This window comes from Entelurus aequoreus, linkage group LG14 (assembly GCF_033978785.1).
Source record: "Entelurus aequoreus isolate RoL-2023_Sb linkage group LG14, RoL_Eaeq_v1.1, whole genome shotgun sequence".
Taxonomy (NCBI): Eukaryota; Metazoa; Chordata; class Actinopteri; order Syngnathiformes; family Syngnathidae; genus Entelurus; species Entelurus aequoreus.
In genome coordinates, this window is record NC_084744.1 from 29529740 (window position 1) to 29550291 (window position 20552).

Genomic DNA, 20552 nt, shown 5'->3' on the forward strand with positions numbered 1-20552 from the left:
CGATGCGGTCGGCGGCTAGCGTCGGCTAGCGCGTCTGCTATCCAAGTCAAAGTCCTCCTGGTTGTGTTGCTGTAGCCAGCCGCTAATACACCGATCCCACCTACAGCTTTCTTCTTTGCAGTCTTCATTGTTCATTAAACAAATTGCAAAAGATTCACCAACACAGATGTCCAGAATACTGTGGAATTTTGCGATGAAAACAGAGCTTTTTTGTATTGGATACAATGGTGTCCGAATACTTCCGTTTCAACCATTGACGTCACGCGCATACGTCATCATACATAGACGTTTTCAACCGGAAGTTTCCCGACAATTTAAAATTGCACTTTATAAGTTAACCCGGCCGTATTGGCATGTGTTGCAATGTTAGGATTTCTTCATTGATATATAAACTATCAGACTGCGTGGTCGGTAGTAGTGGGTTTCAGTAGGCCTTTAACCTTTCAAATTTGTTTGGTTGCTGCACAACACAACATTTTTGAGTTATTTCCTGCAGAGTGGACAAGTGTCCCCGATCCTAAACCCTGTGCTCTGCAGGACTGATGTCTGTGCTCGCTGATATCCGTGCCAACAATGACCTGGGCCATCCTGTTTGTGCCAACCTGAGACAGGGGGACTGGATGATTGACTATGTCTCCAATAGACTCACACGGCGGGAAGGACCTCTGGCACAGGTGAAGTCACAACTCAATGTTTATTTATATATCAATGTTTATATTATATAGCCCTAAATCACAAGTGTCTCAAAGGGCTGCACAGGCCACAACGACATCCTCGGTTCAGATCCCTCATAAGGGCAAGGAAAAACTCACAGTGGGATGTCAATGTGATTGACTATGAGAAACCTTGGAGAGGACCGCAGATGTGGGTGACCTCCCCCCCTCTAGGGGAGACCGGATGCAATGGACGTCGAGTGGGTCTGACATAATATTGTGAAAGTTCAGTCCATAGTGGATTTAACATAATAGTGAGAGTCCAGTCCATAGTGGATCTAACATAATAGTGAGAGTCCGGTCCATAGTGGATCTAACATAATAGTGAGAGTCCGGTCCATAGTGGATCTAACATAATAGTGAGAGTCCAGTCCATAGTGCATCTAACATAATAGCGAGAGTCCAGGCCATAGTGGATCTAACATAATAGTGAGAGTCCAGTCCATAGTGGATCTAACATAATAGTGAGAGTCCAGTCCATAGTGGATCTAACATAATAGTGAGAGTCCAGTCCATAGTGGATCTAACATAATAGTGAGAGTCCAGTCCATAGTGGGGCCAGCAGGAGACCATCCCGAGCGGAGACGGGTCAGCAGCGCAGAGATGTCCCCAACCGATGCACAGGCGAGCGGTCCACCCCGGGTCCCGACTCTGGACAGCCAGCACTTCATCCATGGCCACCAGACCTGTGCCCCCCCTCCACAAGGGAGAGGGGGGCAGAGGAGAAAAGAAAAGAAACGGCAGATCAACTGGTCTAAAAAGGGGGTCTATTCAAAGCAGTGGTTCTTAACCTTGTTGGAGGTACCGAACCCCACCAGTTTCATATGCGCATTCACCGAACCCTTCTTTAGTGAAAAAAAAAAAAAAAAAAATTCTTAATTTAATCTTAATTTATAAATATTAATCATCAAATGATTAATATTATATTAAAGTAATACTAATAAAGATATATGTTACAAACAGAAAGTTACAGGAATGTACACATGATCCCGTGTTTACATCTCATTGTGCAACATGTGAATGTTTTAGTGGGAACTAAATGCGATATCGGAAAGGGGTACAAATTATTTCCAAAGCAGGACCCCCACCCAGACATACAATACTAGTACACAGCTCATGAAAAACATACACTGACATCCTTCAGCAAAAATCAACAGGAAGTTTGCAATTCCCCCTTCAAAACAAAAGTTGTTTAAAAACAGTCACCTTTTTTCAAACATTATCTCCTCTGAGCACGTTTGTCGTGTCGGCTTCAAAATGAGCACAGGAGAGAGATTGAACCCTTCTGATTAAAAGTTGATGAAAGAGTTTTAATTTCTGCTCCGGTTTGGATTTTATGAGCCCTCAAAGTCGGTCCCGTTCATCGCTGCTTGCAACTTTAATTTTTTAATTTTTAATTTTTTAATAAACCTTTATTTATAAACTGCAACATGTACAAACAGCTGAGAAACAATAATCAAAATAAGTATGGTGCCAGTATGCTGTTTTTTTCTAATAAAATACTGGAAAGGATAGAAATGTAGTTTGTCTCTTTTATCCGATTATTAATCGATTAATTGAAATAATAATCGACAGATTAAACCCATTATCAAATTAGTTGTTAGTTGCAGCCCTAGTGCTAAGTCAGAACAGCACAACCTGACCATGTAAGGCGGTGTTTGTGTGTAGTGACTGGAAAACAACAGATGTATACCATAACTTGTAGGTTTGACGTTTAAGATAAACATGGAATCTCTCCGCCAGGATAGAGCTACAACTTTTGCATTCCGAAGCCTGGTTTTATTGCTCCTTCTTATGAGAGAGCTAATTCCAGTCCACATGCGAATGTCCATCTAACGCTCTTTCTCAACCAGTCATCGATTCGTTGGATCTATGCTATGCGCATGCGCAGAGGCTACTTTTTTTTATTAGGGACCGAGTCCCGTTGGGACAGAGGACCCTATTGAATTTCTAGCGTTTTGTTATTATTATACCGCCGCCTCTTTGAGCTGTAATTTGACCCCCTTAACATGCTTCAAAACTCACCAAATTTGCACACACACATCAGGACTGGCGAAAATTGTGATCTAATCAAAAAACCAAACCCCAAAACTCAAAATTGCACTCTAGCGCCCCCTAGGAAGAAAACACAGACACAACTGCCTGTAACTCCCAGTAGGAATGTCGGAGAGACATGAAACAAAAGCCTCCATGTAGTTCTCACTTAGACCTAGATTGCATACACTGACATCCTTCACCAAAAATCAACAGAAAGTTTGCAATTCCCCCTTCAACACAAAAGTTTTGTAAAAACAGTCACTTTTGCCTCTTTGAGCTATAATTTGACCCCCTTAACATGCTTCAAAACTCACCAAACTGGACACACACATCAGGACTAGCAAAAATTGCGATCTAATAAAAAAACCCAACCCCAAAACTCAAAATTGCGCTCTAGCGCCCCCTAGGAAGAAAACACAGACAAAACTGCTCCTAGGAAGAAAACACAGACAAAACTGCCTGTAACTCCCAGTAGGAATGTCGTAGAGACATGAAACAAAAACCTCTATGTAGGTCTCACTTAGACCTAGATTTCATACACTGACATCCTTCAGCAAAAATCAACAGGAAGTTAGCAATTCCCCCTTCAAAACAAAAGTTTTGTAAAAACAGTCACTTTTGCCTCTTTGAGCTATAATTTGACCCCCTTAACATGCTTCAAAACTCACCAAACTGGACACACACATCAGGACTGGCAAAAATTGCGATCTAATAAAAAAAAACCAACCCCAAAACTCAAAATTGCGCTCTAGCGCCCCCTAGGAAGAAAACACAGACAAACTGCTCCTAGGAAGAAAACACAGACAAAACTGCCTGCAACTCCCAGTAGGAATGTCGTAGAGACATGAAACAAAAACCTCTATGTAGGTCTCACTTAGACATACATTTCATACCAGCGGTGTGGACTCGAGTCACATGACTTGGACTCGAGTCAGACTCGAGTCATGAATTTGATGACTTTAGACTCGACTTGACAAAATGTAAAGAGACTTGCAACTCGACTTAGACTTTAACATCAATGACTTGTGACTTCACTTGGACTTGAGCCTTTTGACTTGACATGACTTGCTACTTTCCCCAAAACCTAAAGTTTAAAAAGTTATTTGGGAGCGCTCCGTAGCTTTCATTTTGTACGTGTCTGTCTATCAGCGTGTGTGCTGCGTGTCAGCGTGTGTGCTCGCAGTACAACAGCCAATCAAATTAGATATACATTGTTTTCATCACACAGCATTCAGCCAATCAAATTGCAGGACAACCAATGAACAAGAGTTGTCAAACAACGCGCCAGTGAGAAAGATTTATACCAAAGTTGGTTTCGTTCGGGTATAAAAACTACGACTTGGTCAACAAAAAACGAATTGCCGTATGCAAATCACGCAGTTCGAATATTACAGACGGAGACGCAACAACTTCCAACTTCGTTCGACATTTGAAGTTGCACAAAGAAGGGTAAGTTTTGAATGTGAGCTAACGTTTATTGGCTAAGTAACATGACTTTTATTTGCTGTGTAGTTAAATCAGTGAGGCTGTAAACTCACTGCTAACGTCATAACCATAGACATGTTTTAAGGGTACGCAGCATCGAGCGCTACTGCTTACTGGCGCAGACAAGACGCGGGGCCGCCATCTTGGAGTGGTGATCCGCTCCACTCAGTGCAATTCATTTGGCAGGAGCAATGAACTGTCAGCGCATTTAATTCATTTTACCTCACTGAATACCACTCATTTTCACGCTCTTTTTTGTCATACGTGTAGCTATGATAACGGACACATGTTTTATTATTCATAGTTTGCTTAACAGTAATAGAATATTCGTATATGCTATAAGTGACCAGACGTCCGAGATCAAAACTGGGAATATAAGCCCAGAGAGGGGGGAAAAAAACGGTCAGCTATTTTTAAGTTGAAGAAACAATATAATTACGTTATATATACATGCGTATATCCTACATAAACAATGTATGAATACATTAGATATCTATATATCTTGTAGACCGTATCTCTGTTGCTGCAGCAGCAGAGAGTTTATTCTGTCTTGACACTTTGTATTGATATTTGGTATTACATTCTTCCCTTAAATGATCATGTTTACAGTGATTGTTATATATGTATTTTTTATGTATGTCGCTTTGCATAAAAGCGTCTGCCAAATACTTAAACATATATAAACACCTGAAAGTCTTTATATCAGCTAAAACCACCAATCTGTTTCACTGGATTCAGAATAAAACCAAATGCTGTCTTACCCAACAATGTTAGTATTTGAATATTGTTACTTGAAGACTTATTCCTGGTTACAATTATACTGTTAAGAAAGTATTGTCTTATATTTTGCCTAAAATGAGAATGCATCATAATCAGTGGCGGCTGGTGAATTTTGTTTTAGGTGGGGCTGAAAGTTTGTAAACCAAACCCCTGTAGGGGCGTCATCCTCCCCCAGAAGATTTGTTTGTGATTTTCACATACAAATATTGAAGATCTTTGCTCCTTCTTAACTCTGTGGTAATGTTATTTTCATAAAATACAACCAAAAGTACATTAATGTTAAATCTTACTTGTGAAAAGTAATCCCCCGATTCCTATTTTCAACAGTCCGCTCATTTGAGCAGGAAAACGCTGAACACCAGCCCGGCATCTTTGTTTTCTACCTGTCAACTGTCAGTTTAGGCTGCTCGCCGGCTCCTCATCACCACTTCGAGATGCAATTTGCTCGCGTCACAGCAACCAATACTGCGTCTACTTATAAGATGTCTATGGTTATAACATCATTTCAAACACAGCAATATGTTGCGTCCACTGCAGTTTGCTTCCTTATTCATACTTTTTGTCAAGTGATTTTTTTAAGCAGGGTTGCATGAGGTACCTAGACATAACGTTACGTTAGTCAATGTATCACACACAGTAACATAACGTTAGACGGCGGTCAGCAGCACCGCATATTTTAGCCACCTACAAAAAGACACACATAGTCAAATAAAGGTCAGTTAAAATGTTTACTATATTAAGAATATGTGTACATATTGCATAGGGCCCTGACATCTAAAAAGTACAACTCTGTTCATTGTTATGTTCATGTATTTGTTATGTTTTTCATGTGTACGCACACATAAACACACATACAGTATGAGATGAGATCAATGAGATAAGGTAAGAACAGAATAGAAACTGCTGTGGAACTAGTTACAATGCAATATGCCATGGAAATACAATGTTAACACTTTTGTACAAATAAGTACAGTTGCACTTGTTTTTGCAAATGTGTTTATTCTGTAAAGGAATGAGTTAAATGTTTAAAATTGTTTAAACTATTAAAATGACTGGTTAATAGTGCTATTATGAATTGCAATGTCAGTACTATTTTTTTTCCTGCTATTTCAAATGCACTTGTTTTAATAAATAAATACAGCGGTTTAAAAGCATACACAATCTGTGTAAAAATATTAGTCTGTGGTTAAAAGGACTTGAAAGGACTCGAAACTCAAAATGCAGGACTTGTGACTTGACTTGAGACTTTCCAGTCTTGACTTTGGACTTGACTCGGGACTTGCCTGTCTTGACTCGGGACTTGACTCGAGACTTGAGGGCAAAGACTTGAGACTTACTTGTGACTTGCAAAGCAATGACTTGGTCCCACCTCTGTTTCATACACTGACAACCCCCAGCAAAAATCAACAGGAAGTTTGCAATTCCCCCTTCAAAACAAAAGTTGTGTAAAAACAGTCACCTTTTTTCAAACATTATCTCCTCTGAGCGCGTTTGTCGTGTCGGCTTCAAATTAGCACAGGAGAGAGATTGAACCCTTCTGATTAAAAGTTGATGAAAGAGTTTTAATTTCTGCTCTGGTTTGGATTATATGAGCCCTCAAAGTCGGTCCCGTCCACAATTTTTGTATTTAAAAAAAAAAAAAACCTTTATTTATAAACTGCAACATGTACAAACAGCTGAGAAACAAGTCCACATGCGAATGTCCATCTAAAGCTCTTTCTCTGCCATTATTTACTCAAACCTGGTGGTTTGCTTTCTCCAAGTTGGATATAAACATTCACCATATGTTGAACATAATACGAGTCAATTAATTCACTTCAATACTGACATTCATTTCCTTGTCATGTCTGCAGGTTGGCCAGTGGCTGGCCGCCATGTTTGCTTACCTGAAACACATCCCACGCTATCTCATTCCCTCCTACTTTGACGCCATCCTCGTATCAGCCTTCACCACCGCCCTGGATGCAACCTACAAACTCATGCCAAGGTACGTGTCGGTCATGCCAAGGTTTACGCCGCCAATGGTACTGAAGTCTGACACGTTAAACCGTTGTTTTGTTGACAGTTTCATTCAGAGCGGCTCCAGCTTTGTGCGACACCTGGGTCTGGGCTCCCTTCAGATGTGCGGGGTCGGACGCTTCCCCGCCCTCCCCCCTCTTTCGGTGGACATCGAGAATGTTCCGTATCGCATCAACCCGATCACAGGCCAGAAGGAGCAATGCTGTGTCACTCTGGCTGCAGGTAGCCAAGAAACACAACGTTATTGTCTACAGTGGAGCCTCGATTCACGAACGTTTACATGGCGCCAATTGCGCCTCTGTGTGCGTACCATGTCTCGGCGTACAATCGTTTCTTTAAAGGCCTACTGAAATTATTTTTTTTTATTTAAACGGGGATAGCAGGTCCATTCTATGTGTCATACTTGATCATTTCGCGATATTGCCATACTTTTGCTGAAAGGATTTAGTAGAGAAAATCAACGATAAAGTTTGCAACTTTTGGTCGCTGATAAAAAAAAGCCTTGCCTGTACCGGAAGTAGCGTGACGTCACAGGTTGAAAGGCTCCTCACATTTCCCCATTGTTTACACCAGCAGTGAGAGCGATTCGGACCGAGAAAGCGACGATTACCCCATTAATTTGAGCCTGGATGAAAGATTTGTGGATGAGGAACGTGAGAGTGAAGGACTAGAGTGCAGTGCAGGACGCATCTTTTTTCGCTCTGACCGTAACTTAGGTACAAGGGATCATTGGATTCCACACTCTCTCCTTTTTCTATTGTGGATCACAGATTTGTATTTTAAACCACCTCGGATACTATATCCTCTTGAAAATGAGAGTCGAGAACGCGAAATGGACATTCACAGTGACTTTTATCTCCACGACAATACATCGACGAAGCACTTTAGCTACGGAGCTAACATGATAGCATCGGGCTTAACTGCAGATAGAAACAAAAGAAATAAGCCCCTGACTGGAAGAATAGACAGAAAATCAACAATACTATTAAACCATGGACATGTAAATACACGGTTAATACTTTCCAGCCTGGCGAAGCTTAACAATGCTGTTGCTAACGACGCCATTGAAGCTAACTTAGCAACGGGACCTCACAGAGCTATGTTAAAAACATTAGCTATGCACCTACGCCAGCCAGCCCTCATCTGCTCATCAACACCCGTGCTCACCTGCGTTCCAGCGATCGACGGAGCGACGAAGGACTTCACCCGGTCATAGATGCGGTTGGCGGCTAGCGTCGGATAGCGCGTCTGCTATCCAAGTCAAAGTCCTCCTGGTTGTGTTGCTGCAGCCGCCCGCTAATACACCGATCCCACCTACAGCTTTCTTCTTTGCAGTCTTCATTGTTCATTAAACAAATTGCAAAAGATTCACCAACACAGATGTCCAGAATACTGTGGATTTTTGCGATAAAAACCGATCTTTTTGTATCGGACACAATACTTCCGTTTCAACCATTGACGTCACGCGCATACGTCATCATACATAGACGTTTTCAACCGGAAGTTTAGCGGGAAATTTAAAATGGCACTTTATAAGTTAACCCGGCCGTATTGGTATGTGTTGCAATGTTAAGATTTCATCATTGATGTATAAACTATCAGACTGCGTGGTCGGTAGTAGTGGCTTTCAGTAGGCCTTTAATTCATTCATTCGTTCATTTTATGTGCTGCTGCTATCACTTCCTGTAACTTCGGCCCCCTACGTCACATCCTGTTTACATCCCATACACATCGGCTCGGCCATTTTGAAGAGCTTTGAAGCTAGCGGCGCTTTTGACGAGTTTACTTCGACAATTGTCGCGGCTTGTGCCGGTCAGAGCTGTGTCAGCCGGTCTTAGAGATCACGTTGTGTGATCAGAAACGCTTTAAATATGTCCAAACTCTCAGTCTTCCCGTATCGCTTTGTTTGCTGGACAACCACTGAGCTAGCGTTTTAGCTACGTAGTTAGTCTGCGGGCTTGCCACTCCTGCACTTTGAGGATTTTGTCTCACAATGTCAGTTTGTGCTAACGCTAGCGGCGTTTGAAATTCCCCCTTCAAAACAAAAGTTGTGTGAAAACAGTCACTTTTTTTCAAACATTATCTCATCTGAGCGCGTTTGTCGTGTCGGCTTCAAATTAGCACAGGAGAGAGATTGAACCCTTCTGATTAAAAGTTGACGTAAAGTCACTGCTCGTTTATAACTCAGCAACTCCCAGAGTGTTCAACACTAGCGCAAATATTACCAAACACAAAGTTTGGTAATATTTTTTCATTTTTTGGGTTTTTGAGCGTATCAGCAAGACTTGTGTGTGCGTGTTCAGTGTTGACATTTAAGCTTGCTGTAATGTTTTTGTTGGATAAAAAAGAGATTGTTGAGCTGTTACCCCCTTTTTATATTTAATGTCTATATATATGTATATATATATATATATATATATATATAGATATATATATATATATATATATATATATATATATATATATATATATACACATACATATATGTACATATATATATATATATATATATATATATATATATATATATATATATATATATATATATATATATATATATATATATATATATATATATGTATATACACATACATATATGTACACATATATACATATATGTACACATATATACATATATGTACACATATATACATATATGTACAGGCTAAAAGTTTGGACGCACCTTCTCATTTCAATGTGTTTTCTTGAATTTCATGACTATTTACATTGTAGATTGTCACTGAAGGCATCAAAACTATTGACACCTCTGAAGTGAAAACCATTTCAGGTGACTACCTCTTGAAGCTCATCGAGAGAATGCAAAGAGTGTGCAAAGCAGTAATCAGAGCAAAGGGTGGCTATTTTGAAAAAACTAGAATACAAAACATGTTTTTAGTTATTTCACCTTTTTTTTGAATGTGTTCATTCATAGTTTTGATGCCTTCAGTGACAATCTACAATGTAAGTAGTCTTGAAAATAAAGAAAACGCATTGAATGAGAAGATGTGTCCAAACTTTTGGCCTGTACTGTATATATGTACACATATTTACATAAATATGTATGTATATATGTATACATATATGCATACATATATATATATATATATATATATATATATATATATATATATATATATATATATATATATATATATATATATATATATATATATATATATATATATATATATATATACATATATATAATAGCAGGGGTGTCCAAAGTCCAAAAGAGTGTTTTACTTGTTTTAAGGGTTTTGGTCCTAAATGATCTCAGTAAGATATTACAGCTTGTTGCTGAGATTTGATGACCTATATTGAGTAAAACATGCTTGAAACTAGAATATCAACTGATGCAAAGCTGTGTCATCAAAAATCACAAGTATAAAAGTACTTTTTTTTTAAGTAATCATTTCTTATTTCAAGCATGAAAAAAACAAATCATGACTTTGACACAATTGTGTCTCATAATTAAAACAGATGACAGCCAAATGGACTTTGCTGTTTTATTTTCAATGAAACAATAGAAAACAGGTACTCATATAGTAGTACAGTTGGCACAGTACAGTAAACTGACAGTTAATATTTAAACATTTAACATGTGACATATCTAACAATTTTGAACAGAAATAGTTCATGTACATTCAGATAAATTCTTCAAAATTACAATTTAAAACATTTTGGCCGGGGTTCCGGGCTGTATGTATGCGCACTAATTGACTGAAAGAGCACGCACTTGGCGTGATGATGTCATGTTATCGATGGAAAAATGCATTTTTAGACCATATGATTTGCCTGAGCGGCTAGGACAGGGGTCGGCAACCCGCGGTTCCAGAGCCGCATGCGGTTCCAGAGCCGCATGCGGCTCTTTGACCACTCTGATGCGGCTCAGCTGCATACTTGCCGACCCTCCCGATTTTCCCAGGAGACTTACGGATCTCAGTGCCTCTCTTGGAAATCTCCCGGAGTAAATATTCTCCAGTTTTCACCCTTACAACTAAATTAAAATCTCCCGAGGCAAATATTCTCCAATTTACACCCTAACAACTTAATCAAGGGCATGCCATGATAGCACTGCATTTTCTGATCCTCTATAGCCTGAACAAACACCGTGCCAGCCCATCCACATGGTGTATGTAGCTTTTACTTGCGCACGTAGAAGACAGCAAGGCATACTTAGTCAACAGCCACACAGCTTACACTGACGGTGGCCGTATAAAACAACTTTAACACAACTTTAACACTGTTACGTCACAAATATGCGCCACACTGTGAACCCACACCAAAAAAGAATGACAAACACATTTCTGGAGAACATCCGCACCGTTAAACAACATAAATACAACAGAACGAATACCCAGAATCCCATGCAGCCCTAACTCTTCCAGTCTACATTGTACACCCCCGCTACCACCACCACCACCACCCCCCCACACATCAACCCCCCTCCCCACCCCCCTTCGTGCGTCGGTTGAGGTGGGCGGGGTTTGGTGGTAGCGGGGGTGTACAATGTAGACCGGAAGAGTTAGGGCTGCATGGGATTCTGGGTATTCGATGTGTTGTGTTATGTTGTGTTACGGTGTAGATGTTCTCCAGAAATGTGTTTGTCATTCTTTTTTGGTGTGGGTTCACAGTGTGGCGCATATTTGTAACGTAACAGTGTTAATGTTGTGTTAAATTATACGGTCACCGTCAGTGTAAGCTGTGGGACTGTTGACTAAGTATGCCTTGCTGTCACTTTCGTGTGAAAGCAGTAGCTGCATTTAATGCTCTCTTTCCCTCAGGACCCACATCATACCCTGCAGGCCAAAGTTAGGGGCCAGATTGGGGTTCCTGGGCCACAATAAAGCACAGGTTTTGCCAAACATGGTCTGATGAAGATGACCACCAAACTCCCCTTGTTTGATTATGACGATGTCATCAAGACTTGGCCAACATTCCTTCAGGACTCAACACTCCCTCAAACTTTTAACTCTCTTTTATTTACCACTCATTTTATTACTACGCACCAGTGATTTCACTGCTACTGAAAACTTTATCCTCTTATATTCGGGTCAATACTTTAATTTAAAAAAAATCTACCTTTTATTGCTTAAGAGAACTGCTGATTCCATTCTAATGTCTCAGGTCTCCCTCATTTCTCCACGGGAATCTTCCGCTGCTGGGGCCGAGACACTTTCATCTCTCTCCGAGGACTGATGCTGCTCACTGGGAGACACACGGAAGCCCGGTAAGAGTCGTAGTGACGGCGATTGGTTGATTTTCTAATCAAATACAGTTTAATAAAGCCATTCTTCTGGTACCGTCCCTTAGGAACATCATTTTGGCATTCGCAGGGACGTTACGTCACGGTTTGATTCCAAACCTTTTAGGCGAAGGCCGCTGTGCCAGATACAACTGCCGTGATGCTGTGTGGTGGTGGCTGCAGTGCCTCCAGGTAGGAGAAAACTGCTGTTTTTGTGGGGAAACCAGTACAATAACCCTATTTCATTTTTCTTTTCTTTTTTTTTACATTTCATTTATTTATTTATTTCAGGCAATGACATAAAAAAATACAAAGTTGAAAGAACATAATAATATAAATTAAAGCTGCAAGCAGCGATGGACGGGACCGACTTTGACGGCACATAAAATCCAAACCGGAGCAGTAATTAAAACTCTTTCGTCAACTTTTAATCAGAAGGGTTCAATCTCTCTCCTGTGCTAGTTTGAAGCCGACACGACAAACACGCTCAGAGGAGATAATTTTTGAAAAAAGGTGACCGGTTTTTACAAAACTTTTGTTTTGAAGGGGGAATTGCAAACTTCCTGTTGATTTTTGCTGGGGGTTGTCAATATATGAAATGTAGGTCTAAGTGAGACCTACATAGAGGTTTTTGTTTCACGTCTCTACGACATTCCTACTGGAAGTTACAGGCAGTTTTGTCGGTGTTTTCTTCCTAGGGGGCGCTAGAGCGCAATTTTGAGTTTTGGGGTTGGGTTTTTTATCTGATCGCAATTTGTGCCAGTCCTGATGTGTGTGTCCAGTTTGGTGAGTTTTGAAGCATGTTAAGGGGGTCAAATTATAGCTCAAAGAGGCAAAAGTGACTGTTTTTACAAAACTTTTGTTTTGAAGGGGGAATTGCAAACTTCCTGTTGATTTTTGCTGAAGGATGTCAGTGTATGAAATCTAGGTCTAAGTGAGACCTACATAGCGGTTTTTGTTTCATGTCTCTCCGACATTCCTAGTGGGAGTTACAGGCAGTTTTGTCTGTGTTTCCTTCCTAGGGGGCGCTAGAGCGCAATTTTGAGATTTGGGGTTTGCTTTTTATTAGATCGCTATTTTCGCCAGTCCTGATGTGTGTGTCCAATTTGGTGAGTTTTGAAGCATGTTAAGGGGGTCAAATTACAGCTCAAAGAGGCGGCTGTGTAATAAAGAATAATAAAACCTTACAATTACAATAGGGTTCTCTGTCCCAAAGGGACATTGTGGTCCCTAATTAATATAGTGCAAAAGGTATTGTACAGTATGTAATGCAGGGGTGTCCAAAGTGCGGCCCGGGGGCCATTTGCGGCCCGCTGGTCATTTTTTAACGGCCCCACGGCACATTCTAAAAATACGATTAAAAAAAATGTAAAACATAAAAAGTGGTATAGAAGAGCAAACAGGTGAAATGTAACAAGAAAATGGTGCAATGTTTACTCTAATAACACAAAGCTGCCAAAAAATAATAATGAATCAAAATCAATGTCATTATGAATTATTGACCTGTTCAAGGCTCCAATTACGTCACATTAAATACTCCACTTTGAGATATTCTTTAGGGAAAATGTTGCATATTTTGTGTTTGCCATATAAAAAAACTGAGCTGTTTTTTTTTTTTAAAGAAGGGCCTAAAACGAACAAACAAAAAACAAACAATACAACTTATAATTGACGGATGGATCTGAAGTTGATCTCGAGATTATTGTGTTAAAAGTAAACAGTAAAAAAAAAAAGTATAATTTATTTTTTAACATTTTAATGAGTAGGACCCTTTTGGATCACCAATAATTTTAGTGGGATTTTTTTTGTGTGTGTCATTGCTCAAAAAATATTAATGAATCAATGTTATGAAATATTGACATTTTTAAGGCTCCAATTATATAATCTCAAATATTCCACTTAAAAATGTTATTGGGGGAAAATATTGCATATTTTGTGTTTTTTTCCCATAAAAAAACAATGTTTTCTTTGACAAAAAGAGCATACAACTTAAATCTTTAAAAACGTTATACTGACAGATAGAACTAATGTTGATCTAGAGATTTAAACCTTGAATAATATTAAAGATAATAATACTAAACAATGACACATTTTTAATATTTTTTTGACCAAAACACTTTGGGGTCCCCGGGGTCAAGCCTGAGTGGAGGCCTAAATGTATATTTTCTATACATACCGTATATTGAATTGTTTTTTTAAAATATAAAATATCAAAATGGCCCCCGCTTGCTTTGATTTTTCAGTGTGCGGCCCTCAGTGGAAAAAGTTTGGACACCCCTGCTGTATTGCATGAGTGTCCAGTTTTGCCTGAAAGGGAGTGGGAAGAAGATCATTTATTGAATCCCACCCCCAGTTCCCCATTCAGTGATTATTCACATGAGTTTCACTCTTACTTTGTTCAAGTATTATAATACAAATGTTTTTCATAGTGGCATTACCACAGGTAACAATAATTATTACACTGTAACAATCATTTGTATCAACAATGTAGGAATAATGAATATACCAACAATGGTAATAGACAACATAGCAATAATGGTAATAGACAACATAGCAATAATAGTAATAGAGAACATAGCAATAATGGTAATAGACAACATAGCAATAATGGTAATAGACAACATAGCAATAATGGTAAGGGGTTAACACTTTGAGACAGAGTACAACAGCAGGTCAAATTAAAGACCCTCATCTCTATACTTGAACCAGACCCCATTTTTGTATAATAGTTTAAATCCATTAATAGTTTGACATTGCTTGTGATATAAGTCTAGTTTGTTCCATAGTTTTACTCCGCATACAGACACACAAAAACGTTTACGAGTGGTTTGAGCTCTTGGCAATAAGAAATATCCAAAGCCTCTCAAGTTATGAGCAGGGATGATACTCGAAACCGGTTTTCCTGGTTGTTCGATAAGAAAAGAAACTGAGTCCTCAGACTCGAATCCCTTTTTGAGAACCGGTACCCGTTATCGAGACCACTATAGTAAAGAAAAAGAGTTGGTTCTTTATTCAAATCCCTGGGAACGAATCCCGTCCCGACAAGAAATGCTCCGTGTAACATCACAAGAAATGACGTCACGTAGCTCAGTCATTAGATAGCGAAAGCAGGAAAAACAATGGACCGGAAAAAGCGCTCCAAGGTGTAATAAAGTTCAAAACAAAAGGTATAATCCAATGAATAACTTTACTGAGAGATTTGAGCAGGGTACAAACACATGACCAACACTTTTACGACCAACCGGAAACAGCAACCAGGCTAGCAACGCACCTCCTTTACGGCAGCTGTCGCAACGTTCTTAAAGCAACCGCAGCACATACATATATATACAACATATATCTCCCTTTTTTAACTTTAGTTTTTCTTTCCTTGTAAACAAAACAAAATCACACTTTATATGTGTTGTCTGTCTAATTATAAATAATGCAGACGAGGCGTGTTGGCTGAGTTCTTGACGTTTACTTTCACAGCGTGCTCATAACCTCATTCTTAGCTGCCGGGTGGCGACATGCAACAACACTTTTCGGGGCTACCGCGCATGCTCGTCACTCCCGTTGCATGCTGGGTAGTGTAGTTTTTATATTCCCTGGCCTAGCTCATAACATCACATCTTTCCCCCTATAAAGAAAGATTTTAACTCAATAAAGTGTATTTCTTTTTTTAGCTTTAACTTTTCATTTTTTAGCATTGTAACCACATTTGCAAACAACTTTTCTCTTCATAGAATTTTCTTTCAATAAAGAAATAAAGTGCAAAAATGTCAAAGCATCATAACAAACAGTTATGTTCCAATAGCAGCAGAAGTGCACTTTTTGGAGAGCTGTATTATTTTCAGTTTTGTGCCCAAGGGACTGATTTTATTTAACACTATAGTATTATTTATACACCTATAGTGATCACAGAGACAGGTTGTTTTTGTGTTACTGTATATATTTGTTTTTCTGAAAAATCCTACTTAATATACTTTGGGTAACAACAGTCAATATTTATTTATTTTATTTTATTTTTTTAGGGGGGGTAACAGTCAATATTTATTTATTTATTAGATTTGATTTTTTTCTTATATAATAAAAGTGAGCTTTTGTTAAACCAAATATTGTGTGTTTTTATCCATATACAACAACCTATCTGGACTCGATAAGAGAATCGATAAGGAATCGGTTCGATAACAGGATTCGATAATAGGCTCCAACTCGATAATTTCTTATCAAACATCATCCCTAGTTATGAGCCTGCACTCGTCTTATAAAAAAACGTTGTTGATTAGGCGGCAATAATTTGTTAAATGCTTTATATAAGATTATTAATGTATTATATTTAACAAGGTCATCAAATTTCAGCAACTTTGATTGCATAAACAGATTATGAGTATGTTCTAAATAACCAACGTTGTGAATGATCTGCACTGCTCTTTTCTGTAATATGACCAGAGGTTGAATTGTGTTGTGGTAAGTATTATCAAACGTACATTTAAAGGAGACCTTCCAAATAACAATAAAGTCATTACAGGGGTCATATTACGATTTTTAATGTCATACAACAATTCATTGTTGGTTTACATAACATGTGACATATTTTGGTCAAAATTCTGCATACATTTATAAAGACGATCTTCAAGCTGTTCTAATTTACGTGCCAAAGCCCTCTTCCACGCCCACTGCGACTGCGTCTCGGCTTTACGAGTCGTGTACTGACTGTGACTATGCTTATTCTTGCTCTAACTATTATTCTTCTACTTGTCCATTTCCTTACTTTCTACTGTGACATCCATCTACACTTCCTAAAGTTTACTAAGGATTTACTTCTTGGTGTTGTTTGAAGCTAGCTTAGCAATTAGCATGCCTGCTCCTGCTTGCGCGTGAAGTGTGTTTCTGGTCTTGTCATACTCGTCCGGACAGAAGGGTGACACGGCAGTGTGGCTGGATCAAAAGAGACGTCGGAGACGCTTTACTGAACCTTAGAATTTCATGGCTGCAACACGTGCCAAAGTAGTTGGGAAAGGGCATGTTCACCACTGTGTTACATGGCCTTTCCTTTTAACAACACTCAGTAAACGTTTGGGAACTGAGGAGACACATTTTTGAAGCTTCTCAGGTGGAATTCTTTCCCATTCTTGCTTGATGTACAGCTTAAGCTGTTCAACAGTCCGGGGGTCTCCCTTGTGCTATTTTAGGCTTCATAATGCGCCACACATTTTCAATGGGAGACAGGTCTGGACTACAGGCAGGCCAGTCTAGTACCCGCACTCTTTTACTATGAAGCCACGTCGATGTAACACGTGGCTTGGCATTGTCTTGCTGAAATAAGCAGGGGCGTCCATGGTAACGTTGCTTGGATGGCAACATATGTTGCTCCAAAACCTGTATGTACCTTTCAGCATTAATGGTGCCTTCACAGATGTGTAAGTTACCCATGTCTAGGGCACTAATACACCCCCATACCATCACACATGCTGGCTTTTACACTTTGCGCCTATAACAATCCGGATGGTTCTTTTCCTCTTTGGTCCGGAGGACACGACGTCCACACTTTCCAAAAACAATTTGAAATGTGGACTCGTCAGACCACAGAACACTTTTCCACTTTGTATCAGTCCATCTTAGATGAGCTCAGGCCCAGCGAAGCCGACGGCGTTTCTGGGTGTTGTTGATAAACGGTTTTCGCCTTGCATAGGAGTGGTTTAACTTGCACTTACAGATGTAGCGACCAACTGTAGTTACTGACAGTGGGTTTCTGAAGTGTTCCTGAGCCCATGTGGTGATATCCTTTACACGCTGATATCGCTTGTTGATGCAGTACAGCCTGAGGGATCGAAGGTCACGGGCTTAGCTGCTTACGTGCAGTGATTTCTCCAGATTGTCTGAACCCTTTGATGATATTACGGAGCGTAGATGGTGAAATCCCTAAATTCCTTGCAACAGCTGGTTGAGAAAGGTTTTTCTTAAACTGTTCAACAATTTGCTCACGCATTTGTTGACAAAGTGGTGACCCTCGCCCCATCCTTGTTTGTGAATGACTGAGCATTTCTTCGAATCTAATTTTATACCCAATCATGGCACCCACCTGTTCCCAATTTGCCTGCTCACCTGTGGGATGTTCCAAATAAGTGTTTGATGAGCATTCCTCAACTTTATCAGTATTTATTTCCACCTTTCCCAACTTCTTTGTCACGTGTTGCTGGCATCAAATTCTAAAGTTAATGATTATTTGCCAAAAAAAAAATGTTTATCAGTTTGAACATCAAATATGTTGTCTTTGTAGCATATTCAACTGAATATGGGTTGAAAATGATTTACAAATCATTGTATTCCGTTTATATTTACATCTAACACAATTTCCCAACTCATATGGAAACGGGGTGTGTAGTTATACTTATAGTTTTGGAGTTTACGTTGTTAATGCAAGGATCTGCCAATGTGTTTCCTCTTGTCCAAGCTTCTCTATACATTAGTGCTTTTAGCAATTTGCTGCAAAAATGTTTGTTTTGAACTGAACTCTGGCTTTTTATGGTTCCATTTCTGGGCCGGATTGTACTTAATTTTTACCATATTGGCCTTTTTGCGTCTATTCAGGATTACGTGAGCCACGTCCCCGAAGGACAGCGCATTCTCCAGTGTCCGGTCACGCGCATGTACCCGACCGACGACAGCGAGCCCTGTAAACCGGGAGAAGTGGTAGGCCTCCCAACATTACCGTCAAGTTGTCATCCTGCTGAATGACGCAGTGAGATGTCCGTGTTTGGTGTGCAGGAGCAGCCTCTGTATGACGTGGTTCAAGAGATTCTGCAGCGCCACCTCCAAGGGATTTCTTTCAGAGAGCGAAATGCCGGCCCCAAGATAGATATGAACATGAGAGATGAAGGTATGTGCGGGAGAACACTTTGACACCACATGTTGGGTTTCTGTTCATTAAATCTCTTTGAACGCAATAAATACGTGTGAGAAAAAGGAATCAAGTATACAGAACACAGGCATCCAGTGTTTATCACCGTTCATTGGTTCCGGACTTGACTGTGATTAATTAATTCCCACAAAATTCAAATATGTTCAAAGAGCATTAAAAACTGTTTATGACCTCCCAAATACGGTTGTTAACATTATTAGAACCAGTGAAACATAAAATAACACCACCATAGTCACCTTTACACTGATTTTACCCAATAGAGTGGACAAAATAATAGGAAATAAGACATATACATTTAAGTAGTAATGGGTAAATGTTGCCGCAGTGAGCGTTTGGCACACTGACTAGCTGTGTTGATACTGCACTGACACTGACACTATTTCATAATAGTGCCATCTGCTGGGTTTAAAAAAATCACTATATTTGACCTGCAAATAATCATATGAAAGGTACAACTCTGGTCAATGTATTAAGGATTGAAGTCATTTGTAATTCAGTAATTTTAACCTTTTTTAGTTGCATTTAGAAAAGGAGTGTCCAAACTTTTTGACTTGAGTGTTGCATTGAGCTAAAAATGGGCAAAAATCGGCGGGGCGGTTGCTGGTTGTTCCATCTCCATCGTTGGGGTCCCTGCGGGTGGGGTGGGTGGTTCCCGTGGCCCCGTGCTGGGTGGTCCTGTGGCGGCCGGCTTGGGTGGGGTGGCCGTGGGCTGGCCTCGCCGGGCTCTCCGGGGGTGGGGCTCTTCTTTCCGTGTGGGGTGTGGTCTCTCGCTGGCTTGGGGTCTGGCTTCCCCCTGCTTTTCTCGTGCCTTGTCCTCTGCCGGGTGCGTCTGTCTGCGGCCTGCTGCTGGCCCTTGTGGGCGGCGCGGTGGGCCGGGCTCTGGGGTTCCTGTCGCTGTCTGGCTTGGCTGCGTGGCTGCGTCCCTGGTTCCCTGGGCACCACACCTACTGTTTGTGGGATGGGCTATCGGGGAGGCTGGGGCCGTACTCTGGCTCCCGCACACACTGGGAGTCAAATGTATTGTACATGCAAATTCACATATACTCACTTGCATACATACACACATACATAGGTACCTACGCTCCCACATACATACACAAATACAGTACATATTTACACACTCAAAGTTCGTACATCCACACGCACACTCATTATACAAACATACACATACTGTACATATACATTCACTGTACAAACATACATATACACATACTGTACATATACATTCACTGTACAAACACACACATACACATACTGTACATATACATTCACTGTACAAACACACACATACACATACTGTACATATACATTCACTGTCCAAACACACACATACACATTCTATACATATACATTCACTGTATAAACACAC

General features: G+C 40.0%; 1 protein-coding gene across 1 annotated transcript in view; it reads left to right on the top strand.

Annotated features, from left to right (window-relative positions):
* agla (amylo-alpha-1, 6-glucosidase, 4-alpha-glucanotransferase a) overlaps positions 1-20552 on the top strand; it is a 135855-nt gene that overhangs the window by 89776 nt on the left and 25527 nt on the right. Inside the window, exons 22-28 of the mRNA XM_062069558.1 lie at positions 538-674; positions 6869-7002; positions 7081-7256; positions 12162-12264; positions 12348-12471; positions 18853-18954; positions 19030-19141. Coding sequence (XP_061925542.1) covers positions 538-674; positions 6869-7002; positions 7081-7256; positions 12162-12264; positions 12348-12471; positions 18853-18954; positions 19030-19141 — 888 coding nt within the window. The remainder of the gene's footprint in view (positions 1-537; positions 675-6868; positions 7003-7080; positions 7257-12161; positions 12265-12347; positions 12472-18852; positions 18955-19029; positions 19142-20552) is intronic.